General features: G+C 35.7%; 1 protein-coding gene across 1 annotated transcript; it reads left to right on the forward strand.

Moving 5' to 3' along the window:
• Window positions 1–939: 939 nt before the first annotated feature.
• LOC121728442 (juvenile hormone epoxide hydrolase-like) lies at window positions 940–10,911 on the forward strand. The gene is made up of 7 exons (XM_042116637.1): window positions 940–1,059; window positions 1,842–2,024; window positions 4,347–4,595; window positions 6,824–6,970; window positions 8,954–9,284; window positions 9,922–10,153; window positions 10,682–10,911. The coding sequence occupies exons 1-7, from the start codon at window positions 985–987 to the stop codon at window positions 10,893–10,895; spliced, it is 1,431 nt and encodes a 476-aa protein (XP_041972571.1). The 5' UTR covers window positions 940–984; the 3' UTR covers window positions 10,896–10,911.
• Window positions 10,912–12,916: the final 2,005 nt, after the last annotated feature.

A 12,916-nucleotide genomic window follows, 5' to 3' on the forward strand; every position in this document is an offset into this window, starting at 1 on the left:
TGAGGAGCACCGGTCCCGGACTATCGCGCGTAATCGCGCCCTCTTCCACACTACTCGCCGCCGTAGCGGCCCCCTCTTCACACGCAATGATGGCACCCCCCGTATACGTGGGCCAGACTCCTGATTGTGAACCAGGAGTGCGGGATTCTCCGACTGAGTCGGTACCCGCCCGGGGACTTATTTTTTCAATGCGCTTCTCCATTGTTGATCGTTAAGGCCGATCTGACCTGACCAATTTGGGGTGGTTCCGCCCCAGTGCCCTTGCGACGTAGACACCCTCTCGTCACGCAACCCACGGCCGGGCACCAGAACCCTGATTTGGGGACCCACGGGTCCATCCGTCACACAAACACTCACTGACATATTATTCACACAAACACACGCTGATGTAGAGAAGGAATAAATAAAGTGAAAGATAGAGAAGAAAAGACGTTGAAAGGATAGAATATATAAAATATAATAAGCACACAAGAGAACTAATAAAAAGAGAGAAAGATAGAAATAGACCGGCGATCAGCCACCCTGAGTACCTCACCCCGTGTAAAGGGCGGGATGGCGCACCCAGGGGCCCAGGGACACCAACTCGGAGGAAACGGTATCACCCCCAATAAAGGATATCCTGCGATTCATGCGTCAACCGTAGTCCGTAACCTATCATAGTAATATTATGTCTTCGTCTTTGATCGAAATCGGCGATAAAGTCACGGTATCTCCTTGCTGCATTCCAAGAAGCTGTTGCATCAAATAATACTAAGCAATAAAATTATTCAACAAGTAATTCTAATTGCAGTTCCGATACACAAAAGATAACAGGTCAATGAGTTATGGAATTGGGCCACGTCAGTACCCAAAATTGGATAATCCAAAAGATAACAGTCCTGAGGTTCAGCATTACGTTAAAGATAAGATAAAGATACAAATTATCTTTTACTTTATTGTAGTTTAATTACAAACACAATAAGCAGTGGACTCGGTTAATTAAAAATGGCGCCGAAGAAAAAGGATAAAAATAAAAGTACAGTCGGCGAGACAAGTGGGACGGCACCGAAAAAATGTAATGTAAGTTGTTTTACTTTGACTGTAAATGTGTTTCACTGAAAATTCTATTCGATTTTCAAAAGTACAAAGTATTCTGACGAAAAAGTATTTAAATAGTAATGGTACCCGTATGTTCCTCTATCCCGTTGGAACCGTGTGTTTTGCCTCAAAAATTATCCTTTAAAAGGATACGGGAATGATCCTGTTCTTTGAAGTATCTCTGTACCAAACGCCATCTTAATCAATTCAAAAATTTTAACGTGAAGATTTAAATATAAATTAAGTTGGTGTTGGTGGAACTTCATATTATTACATGAGCTTAAACCAAGCGTGAAGAGGTAACAGACAGACACTTTCACATCAAATTTTAACGTTAAGATTTAAATATAAATTAAGTTGGTGTTGGTGGAACTTCATATTATTACATGAGCTTAAACCAAGCGTGAAGAGGTAACAGACAGACACTTTCTTATTTCTATATTATTAGCAAGGAAAATGTGGATTGTGATTTGTGGGCGTCGTATTATAGTCTAATATATAAAAATAAGTCGGGTTTTCCTTCCTGACGCTATAACTTCAGAACGCACGAATCGATTTCTACGGTTTTGCATTCATTGGAAAGGTCTCGGGCTCCGTGAGGTCTATAGAAAAAAAATATAGAAAAAACGTCAAGAGAAAAGCAGGAAAACAGAGAAAATCATCTTATGGCAAAACAACATTTGCCGGGACAGCAAAGGTTTATATAATATTATATTTAACTGTTTATTGATTTTATAAATTTGAATTTTTATACCGTTTTTCAGATACTTTGTTGGATCCTTGTGCCTGTTTTTGTTGTATTCTTGGCTGTAGTTTCATACAAATGCTACCAAACACTCACAAGGGTTCCTGACATGCCAGAAGTTGAGTTGCACAAATGGTGGGGAGCGAGTGGGAGTAAAGCGGACCTCTCGATAAGACCGTATAGGATTGTATTTTCCGATTCTGTGAGTATATTTTTTATTTTAAAAAAACAACGGGTTTGCAATGTGGCAGTGCCGGCAGAAATAAATAAGCAGAAGCAGATATACATTTTTGCCGCGCGTACGAAAAAAGGGGAAATTACTTTCCCTCGCCTAATTTTCGATCAGAAATTTTCGTAACACAAATTAACATTTTTGTGCATCCTTAACGCTGCTAAAGATACATCGAGGCTTGCAACTTGTAAGGTATTGTTAAATTTGCTCACTTTGCTTATAAAAAGATCCAAACTATGGTTATCTTATATCTTTAAGCGAGCAATTCTTGTATATATATATATATATATATATATATATATATATATATAATTGGAATCTCGGAATCGGCTCCAACGATTTTCATGAAATTTAGTATATAGGGGGTTTCGGGGGCGATAAATCGATCTAGCTAGGTATAATTTCTAGAAAATGTCATTTTCATCGGATACCGAGCAAAGCTCGGTCACACAGCTAGTGTATGTTAATGTTTTATCTGTATCTGTAGTTCCTTTACAGCTGAGAATTACGAAAAGTAGATCTTTTTATTGGTTATTGGGTACAAGTAAAACAGTGACTAAAGTTATTTTGGTGATTATTGTTTTGATGAGTTGCAAGTTTAAAGAAAACGGTTTAAACGAATACATTTTGAGTAAGATAGATTTCAGCATCGTGACTTGTAAATTAGAAAAAAAACAGTACCTACTTACCACCAAAAATAAAGACGCATTAACTTCAATTTAACTAAGAGTTTATCAGATAATATTATTATATTATGGAACTTATGTATAAATTTTCATTAACCGACTTCTAAAAACGCGGAGGTTATACGTTCGGGTGTGGATATCTTTTTTTTGTCATTACCGTTAAATAAATTAATATTCGTCTGTTAGTGTGGAAGTTAGGTTTCAAATAAGAAAAAACTCAACTCGCAACACTATAACTATTTTAACTCTAATAATAATCACTGACTATGATTCGTATTGTAGTTTGATAAAAAAATATAGTGCAAAATAAGCTTTTCTTTATGTATGACTTTTCTACACAGAGTTACTTCCTTAGTTTTTATTATCACACGTCTTAAACAGTCTAAAATTATCATTTTATTAACATTAATATAGATGATATTGATCATTCACCTCTCACTATAATTACAATGTCATTATGTCTCCAGAATAATTTATGTCGTAACTAGCGCGAAATTGCCTATCGACTAATTCTGCTTGTAATTAATAATCTCAATAGTGCTGGCATCAGTAAAGTCAAGCCGACACTTAATTACATCGGTGAATAAACCGCAAATATTAATTTATTATAAATAAAGACATGTTAAGGCTTCAAATGGGCGTTAAAATACAATAAAAAAAAAGTTTTTTAGCCGTCTCACTTAGAGACTTTAACTTCGGAACCTATGTCAAAACCTTTATTTAAGTTAAGTAAGATCACTAAATCTCTCTGAGTGCGTGAGTCTCTCTACATTAAAAAAAAAAAAACTTTGAAATATATAACCACGTAAAGAAAATGCATCTCATTATTCAAATGCACTTAAAACTAAAATGTTAAATTAATTGTTAAGTACATTGTACTCAATTGTGTCCTTTTCAGTTTTCGTCATCAAATAAGGTTTATGTAAAATATAATTTTCACTTTGTCTTCCTCGGGAACTGGAGTTAGTAATTGCAGCCTGGGGAAAAACTGAAACTTTGTTAGAGACGCGTGAACGTTGCAATTCGTTAACCGGTTGTAACTTGTTAAATAATTGCAACTTGTTAAATTATTGCCACTTGTTAAATTATTGCAACTTGTTAAATTGTTGCATCTTGTTAAATTATTGTGACTTGTTAAATTGTGTAAAGCATTCACAATTACATTCTATCTTTCTGCAACCAATGAACTGTACAAAATAAGCTCTACAATAAAGTGGAATTTCATTGTTAAAAAGCTAATTGTATGATGCTTTTTAGAACATATTTAGTACAGTCACAAAGATGATTAAAGAATGGGTATTATAAAAAGGCAATTCTGAGTCTGATCTCTCGGTAGTCGTGTCGGTCATCGTGTTCTCTTGTATACTAGTGGTGCGTAGTACAGTACTACGCACCCGCTTAGGCACTATAAAATCACTCTTTTAGATGAATTGCTTGGTTAAAAATTAAAAAAAAAACAGCCACTGTCAACAAAACCGTAGGGGGTGACTCCCCCTACGGTTAAGCCGATATAAAGAGCCGATAGAAAATGTGTTTTCCTATTTCATAATATAATTTAGACGTATTAAACTTGCTTGAAGATGAATTTATATCTATTTTATTTCAGATGCAAGAGAATATCCGCAGAAAATTCGAGAACTACCGCAGCATGACTAAAGTGAAGAGTCTGAACGAAACATCGAGCTACGGTCTGAACTCGGATGCGGTAGCCCAGATTTTCGCCCACTGGCAGTTCAAGTACAAATATAGGGAGCGTGTTCGATATTTGAATAAATTTGACCATTTCAAGACCAATATCCAGGGATTGGATATACATTTTGTGCACGTGAAACCTAAAGCTGGACCAAATGTTAAGGTAAGGCAGTCAGTTTATAACGAAACAAAATAATGTGCTACTTGGCGCTTCATACAAGTTAGACAATAACAGGCCAAGTGCGGTCGGACTCGCTTATGAAGGGTTCAGTGTCGTTACCACAGATTTTAGAAGTAGGTAAGTCGTTAAAGAGTAATAGGCCAAAAATTGTAATTTTTAATGGATAAATATTAATTTTATTACATTTTAAGCATCCATACTTATATTATAAATGCGAAAGTGTACTGTCTGTCTGTCTGTCTGTCTGTTACCTCTTCACGCCCAAACGAAATTTGGGATGGAGATACTTTCGGGAGATTGAGTCCCGGGAAAGGACATAGGATACTTTTTATCCCGAAAAAATGTACGGTTCCGCCGCGATAAACGGGTTTTGGCGCAACGGAGTTGCGGGCGTCATCTAGAAAAGCGGCAACAGAAATACACGATATGTGAAAATTTCAGAAGTCTTTAGCGGTTCTTGAGATACTGGAGGCAGACAGACGGACAGACAACGAAGTCTTAGTAATGGTGTCTCGTTTTTACCCTTCAGACGGAACATTATAAATGAAAAACATGTAGGTAACTTGAAAACTGGTAAACACCACTCAAAATGTAGGACGCCTATTTTCGCGGAATTTTAGCACCAGTAGTGCTAGCTCGGCGACCAGCGGAAATGCAAAAGTATGGACAAACTGTGGAAATAAACCTAAGGTGCCGTTCCGATCTTTTTTCGTTCCGAAAAATTCAATTGAAATGCCACTTTATGACAGACTATAGTCACAAACTGTGGAGATGAACTTAAGGTACCGTTCCGATCTTTTTTAGTTCCGAATAATTCAATTAAAAAGCCACTTTATGACAGACTATAGTTCTAAAAATTCAAATAATATCCTACATTATGACATATACTATAGTGTGTCATAAAGTGGCATTTTAATTGAATTTTCGGAACGAAAAAAGATCGGAACGTCACCTTAGGTTTATTTCCACAGTTTGTCCATACTTTCGTATTTCCGCTGGTCGCCGTGCTAGCACTACAAGTAAATGTAAGGATACCTTTTAATTTATTCGGTTAACCTAAACTGAGGTGCGAACCTTCATTAACTTCAAAACTTATCGTAGCATAAGATTTTGTAAGCCGCAAAGTCTACGTTGGGCTTATAACTTATAACCAGACTCATATTACCTTAATAATTTTGGGTACTGATTTTCATCTAATACTTGGTTTTAATTTTAATACAGCACCTATTTAATTTATTTAAATTAATTAAATTTACGTTTTAATACAGCACCTATTTAATAAAAATTAACTACATAAATGTATATTTTCATACTAAACGAAAATGTGTCTGTTAGGTACATGTTCACGCTTAAACCGATGAATCGATTGACTTGCCAATCTTGTGGCTTTGCTCACAATCGGTTATGTGATCATGTGGTCATCTCTAAGTAAACATTTTGCTTATACTCCACTCGGGCTAACTTTTCGCCAGCGGTCATTGACCCCCTGTCAAAAACCTGCCACTTTCCATATAAATCGCCATTGACAATGAAGTGTCAGATATTGTCAATCGTGGTTTTATAATATGGAAAATGACAAGTTTTTGACAGGGAGGCAATGACCGCTAGCGACAAATTAGACCGAGTGGAGTATAAAATGTTGAAAAATAGCTTCCGAAAGTTTTCCTAAAAACACCACAATTAATGGACACTACGCATCGCCGGCGCGTGCTGCAGCCGGGCCTCCCGCGCCATCCTCCGCGTCACCCCGCTCTACCCACCGCCGCGAAGTGACCGTTCTGCAACGATTTTATGTGGGATAAAATATTATGTTATTGTAAAAAAATTAACACCCTATTTTTTGACAAAATGGACTCTCCTAATGATAACTAAGCCCTAAGAAAAATAAGGCCAGTAGGTTTAATTACACCCTGTATGTAACAGAATCTTTGAGCACGATTACCTTTATCCACTCATCTATTTAATTCGTAACTTTGCATAATATTATGTTATTAAGATCCAATGACAATGCAATAATTTGGCAAAAAAAAAAAGTAAGCATGTTTTTCAGTTTTTTTAACTATAAATTATTAACCAATTAAAAAAAAACTCTTTATACTCACAAAATGAGGTTGTCAATCTTAGTATTATTGTGTATTTGTTTGTCTCAAAGAGAATATAATCACTACGTTTTAGTTTGTCTTTGTTAACTTTTTAAAGGTGTGTTGCAGGTGGTCCCGATACTTCTGTTACACGGCTGGCCGACCTCAGTGCGAGAGTTTTACGAAATAATTCCCAAGTTGACGACTGAGAACTCAAGGTACGATTTCGTGTTCGAAGTCATCGCTCCCAGCTTACCAGGATTCATTTACTCTCAGGTATATAATATTACTAGCTGTTGACCGCGGCTTTGCCCGCGTGGAACAATTTTTTTTTAGTTTTGTTAAACATTAGTTTTGTGCAACACCCCATGGTTCATCAAAAACTCAGAAGTACACGAATTCTTAGGCTTTCAGACAGTGAAAGAGGAAATTAAAATGCTCAGCACAAAGTACAAACTTCGGCTAAAAACCACCCAAATCAGCTGGCTCAAATGCTCTTACACAGAGATACTACTAATCGCCTTAAAAGGCGAAATATCCTGGACTTAGACACACTGGATTAAGATCCAAAATAATCAATATAGAGATGTGCCCAATGGGGAACAATCTCCGCCTGCCACAATTCGTTAAACTCATCTGCTCATAGTCTGAAAGACTGATCGCATGATTTTAGAGAAAAAAAAAAGTTTTGTTAAACATATCCCACCAAAAACATTTTCCTGTAAAAATGTTGCCAAAACGAAAACATAATATAGTTCGTGGTATCAAAAAGTAGTGAGATCTCACGTAGAGCCAAGCCTTATACTCACTACTCAGCCCAAAATCTAAAAACCTTAATTTAACACTTAAGTCACGGAAAATACTTGATATAATATGTCAGCTGCACGAGAAGAATCTAAAAACTATACACATTCGTCAATTAGTATATTTGAGATAAGAAATAAAATTAGAAAATACAATACAACAAAGCATTTAGTCATCACTGCAGCCTTTAGTCACCACTGCAGCCTTTTGTCACCACTGCAGCCGTTAGTCACAACTGCAGTCTTTAGTCACCAATTGAGCCTTTACTCTCGTTTGCAGCCTTTAGACGCTACTGCAGCCTTTTGCCACCACTGTAGCCTTTTGTCACCACTGCAGCCTTTAGTCACCAATGCAGCCTTTAATCTCCTATTAGCCTTTTGCCACCACTGCAGCCTTTAGTCATCAATGCAGCTTTTAATCTCCTTTGCAGCCTTTAGTCACCACTGCAGACTTAAAATAAGATGGAAACAAAATAAGGCTTGAAATAATTTAATACGTCCCACTCTAGTAGTTTATTCTTAAACAAAATATACTATTTACAACAGCATATTTTATAAATAAAATCATTTTACTATTACAACCAAACGACTACTGCCTTTTTGTTTTATATTACAGCCATACGTATTTTGTATATTTTCCTGAACTTGTAACTTCTGTTCTGACTTATTGAGTGGCTTCTTGAGTGTCGATTGGTCGAATCTCGAAATATTTGAATATTTGTTCAACAATATCCAATCTCAGATCCGAACAAGCCCTGGCCGGAGTTGTTGTTCACCTAGATACGTTTAGTATTTTTTGTGTGCGCCCGTAGCTCGGAAATGTTAAAATGTTTTTCAGCGTATTTTTTCTACGGTATCTACTTTTTTGACGTAACATGCATCGTTTAGATTCTTTTAAATTGATTTACAATATTTTGTGGGTAGTAACTACTATATAGTTTAAAATTTCCCGCATACCAAGCAACGTTTTGGTTTAAATCTTATTATTTCTGTCTTATTACTGTATTTACCTTTTTATAAGCCTAAACATCTAGTTTACATTGCAATGTGACACGGCGATGCGATGCATTTTTAAATGACCCATTCTGAACTATTTTTAATATGTTAAATCAATGTATATTTTTAAAAAATGTCTCATTCAGTACATTTCGTGACGTTATAATGCCTAACCCAACTATTTCATATTTTCGCAATATCGGTTAAAACATACGCGCATATAAATTGCAACTAGCTTTTCGACCGAGCTTTGCTCGGTATTCGATAAAACACGAATAAAATGACATTTTCTAAAAATGATTCCTAGTTAGATTCGATACATCGCCCCTGAATCCCCCTATTTACTAAATTTCATGAAATTCGTTGGAGCCGATTCCGATATTCCAATTATATATATAAATATATACAAGAAGTGCTCGTTTAAAGATATAAAATAAATACATCATCTACCGAATTTCAGGCCCCAGTTAGACCTGGTTTGAGTGGTTACGAGATGGCTGTAGTAATAAGAAACCTGATGGTGCGTCTCGGATTCAAGAAGTTCTATGTCCACGGTGGTGACATAGGCCACATTATCGGAAGCCACTTAGCTACCATCTTCCCCGACCAAGTTCTTGGCTTCCATACCACTTTTCCAATAAACTTTGACAAGTTCGCCCAAATGGCGTGGGCTGCGGGCGAAATATGGCAGAATGTTGGAAATAACAGGCAGCCTTTTAGTAATAAATTGGCAAACTTTTTAGAAGAGACTGGCTACCTGCACCTTCAGTCTACGAAACCTGATACTATAGGTAAGTCTAGTCTACCAGAATCTGATGGCAAAAAGTGAGAAAAGAAATTGACTCTAGCAATACCGGGGTAATTACATAAAACATTTTGATCTTTTTTTTTAAAGCGGCTGATTCTATATGTGAAACATGTAAATATAAAAAAAAAATCCAATAATCCATCCAAATTTGCCATCACATCCTGGTAAACCTATAATATAGGAATACAAGTTTATCCATACTAATAAATGAAAAAAATATCCAGGATTCAAGAGCATGTCAGTTTGTGTGTCTGTTACCTTTTAACGATTGAAATCGTACATTTTACCGTGATAAACAAAGCCGTGAATAATTTAGACAAAGTCTGTGACCCGGGACTTTTGATTCAGGCGTAAAGAATTAATAAAAAACATATTCGATTTTTTTAAAATAAAATGCAAAAGTATGTTAGTCTGTCTGCCACTTCTTCACGGTTAAGACGCTGAACCGATTTTGCTGTTTGTTATGGAGATACTTGAGCTCTGAGAAAGGACATAGAATACGTTTAAAGTATTTAAAGTAAAAAGTTTTTATCCCAAAAAATGTGCGGTTCACGCGCGATAGATAAATTGATGAATATAAAGATTAATCTAGTACCTAATATTATGCTTGGATTTTTCAGGTACGGTTCTCCAAGACTCACCAATGGGTCTCGCAACGTACATCATAGACCGTATCTTCGCCTTCACGGATCCCATCACCAAGGACCTACCTGACGTGGGCCTCTCCACCTTCAACGCCACGGATCTGATAGACAACGTCATGCTGTACTGGAGCACCGGCAGCATCACCACGTCGCTACGGCTATTCAAGGAGAACATCATGAATTGCGAGATTGAACATACTTTTGCCAGGTAATATATGTTTAACCATACCGATAGAATGTCGTAAAGTGATGATAAAGTTTTCTGTTTTGAAAACCTGTTTAGAACATATGAGTTTAAATCTTTCTATGAAATAGACATACCAAATTGTAACCTCTATTGAACTTCCCGGTAATATACTTAAAAATCTTTTTTACAACTTTAATTAGCCAATTTATCTTTACTTCACAAATAATAATTTGTCTTTTTATTTGCTAAAATAATTTCCAGAATCTGCAAATCGCTGTTTGCAGATCCAGATATTCTCTCGTTATTAGGTACTAAGTAGTTTGATGTTGCTTTATGTACCTGGCCAGTACTGACAATCAAATGTCTAATGAAACTCGTATCTACCAAGCTCAAAATATGCGACGAGAATCTGGGACTATTATACTACTAAACTAACTCTGTTTTCATTCCCCTTTCAAACTCGATGTATCTCTCCATTCGAAAATATGCGAGTCTTTTAGGACTCTAAAGCATGCCATTATACAAACTGTATGTTCTTTCTCCTTTCAGTATTCCCACAAGTGTCCCTACTTGGGGTCTTCGGACGAACAACGCTCTCGTCCATCAATCCGATACAATTCTGCAGTGGAAGTTCCAGAACTTTGTTGGAGCGACTAATCTTGATGTTGGCGGACATTTTCCGGCTTTGGAAATACCTGACCAAGTTGCCGATGATATTTTCAAAGCAGTTCAAAGTTTTCTAAGTTTGTCTAAGCAGAAATAAACTAAGAAGTATATTATTTACATTTTCTTATTTTCATATAAAACTATATATTATTATACTGATTATTATTAATCACAAAAAAAAAAATTCTTTCTAACTAAAAAAGTTTCTTTTCAACTACTTATAAAGGTATTTGGACTATTCACGATTTTATATCTACATAGGTATACACACATTTATTCCTACATACTAAATTACATCTATATAATATTAATACGTGAGCCAAAAACTTTGTATCCCTTTTGACGAAAAATGGGGAAACGTAGGTGAATGAAATTTTGCACAGTTATAGTTTACTAGAGATCGCCCAATGGTCGAAATTCGACCTTAGTTTCAACAACATTAGGACTACTACCTATATTTTGTAAAAAGTATTGACTTTATCATATTTTTTTTCAACTCTTGGGACTTGGGACTGGCCGTGTAAGCATTGTCTAATAGTATCTTAGATTAAATAAAAAAAACTATAATTCATTTTCAATTTGTCAACTTGTTGTCAACAGACTTCAACCATAAATAAAAGAGTAAGTATAATTCGTATGTATAGGCTTGTCACTCAAAAATCTGTAATTTCTCATGTGTGTGTGTTGTAGTGTGTGTAATGTTTTATTTGTTAAAAAAATGTATGATAAAAGCATAATTTCAAAATAATATAAGTTCGATGCACTCCTTCACCATATAAACTGTAACTGTGCAAAACGCATGCACCTACGTTTCCCCATTTTTCGTAAAAAGGGTTACAAAGTTTTTCGTTCACGTATTAATATTATGTTATGGTGAAGGAGTAGGTTAGGCTGGGTACGGTTGTGCCAGGGAACGGTTGTGACAGTCGTCATAACAGCGAAACTATACGGAATATGGGGATGGGTGCTAAGAGAGAAAGACGCGTCTTGCAAGTCTGAATGCTTCTCCCAGCATTGCTTCTCCCAGCAGCACTTGACGATAATGTTATCAGGGGCCTTCATTGCTTTTTAAGAGTCAAAAGAAGGTTTTCTTGCTTGATTTATTTCAATGTTTACTATTTTTTGTATGCAAATAGCCTATGTCGTTTATTTTCTTATTATAAGTTGATCATTAGTAGCTAACTACAAGTGATTATTTTTTACGTAAATCGTTTAGCCGATTCGTGGCGCTTGTTTGATAATTAAAATTCTGTGTTGGGTACAGTTATGACAAATCTTATGGATACGGTTGTGACATACATTTATCCTATAATTTTTCTTAGATGTCTAAAAACGCTTGCAGGAGACCAAACGAGTGCAGGATATTATCAGTCAATACGACAATACTTACGAAGAAGTCAAACGTAGGACTTATTTACAGAGAACGGAGAAATTCATCAAATGAATCGGATGTCGTTGTTTTGGTTGATAAATATGTTTAGAAATAGACTATGTTTTGATACGCTAGATGAATTTGTTTAGAATAAGATTATGATGTTTTATGGTACATTTTTATTGAAATAAAAATCATATAAAACATTTTTTTGTAGATGTCACTACCGACCCCAACCACCGTCACAACCGTCCATGGGTTGTGGTCGGTTGTGACAATTTCCCTCCTTCTTTTAAATTTGATTCCATGACTAACACATCGTATTTTAGCATGATATATTAGTATTTTTAAGTAGACAAATAAATAAACTATGGTTTGTGATAACATTTTCCTAGCTAGGTGTAAAATTAACAAAATTATTGCCCTCCAAACCAAAATTGTCACAATCGTATCCAGTCTACCCTACATCGAGTTAATATTATTTTAAAATTATGCTTTTATCATACATTTTTTCAACAAATAAAACATTACACACACTACAACACACACACTAGGAAAAATGACAGATTTTTGAGTCAGAGAAATGCAAGCCTATACATACGAATTATACTCTTTTATTTATGGTTGAAGTCTGTAATTGACAACAAAGATTATGGACCGGCTTTTACTCTGGCCGTGTTCGTCGGCGTATTTTTGGACAAACCTTTTATTGCGCATGTCCAAAAGATGTCATGGCAACGCCATAA

This window comes from Aricia agestis, chromosome 6 (assembly GCF_905147365.1).
Source record: "Aricia agestis chromosome 6, ilAriAges1.1, whole genome shotgun sequence".
In the NCBI taxonomy this organism is placed as follows: Eukaryota; Metazoa; Arthropoda; class Insecta; order Lepidoptera; family Lycaenidae; genus Aricia; species Aricia agestis.

What these genes read in the sequence shown, in the direction of transcription:
- LOC121728442 (XM_042116637.1), top strand. Translation starts at nt 985, where the DNA reads ATGGCGCCGAAGAAAAAGGATAAAAATAAAAGTACAGTCGGCGAGACA. An exon ending in GGATTGTATTTTCCGATTCT is followed by an intron (nt 2,025 to 4,346) that starts GTGAGTATATTT and finishes ATTTTATTTCAG; the next exon opens with ATGCAAGAGAATATCCGCAG. An exon ending in CAGGATTCATTTACTCTCAG is followed by an intron (nt 6,971 to 8,953) that starts GTATATAATATT and finishes ACCGAATTTCAG; the next exon opens with GCCCCAGTTAGACCTGGTTT.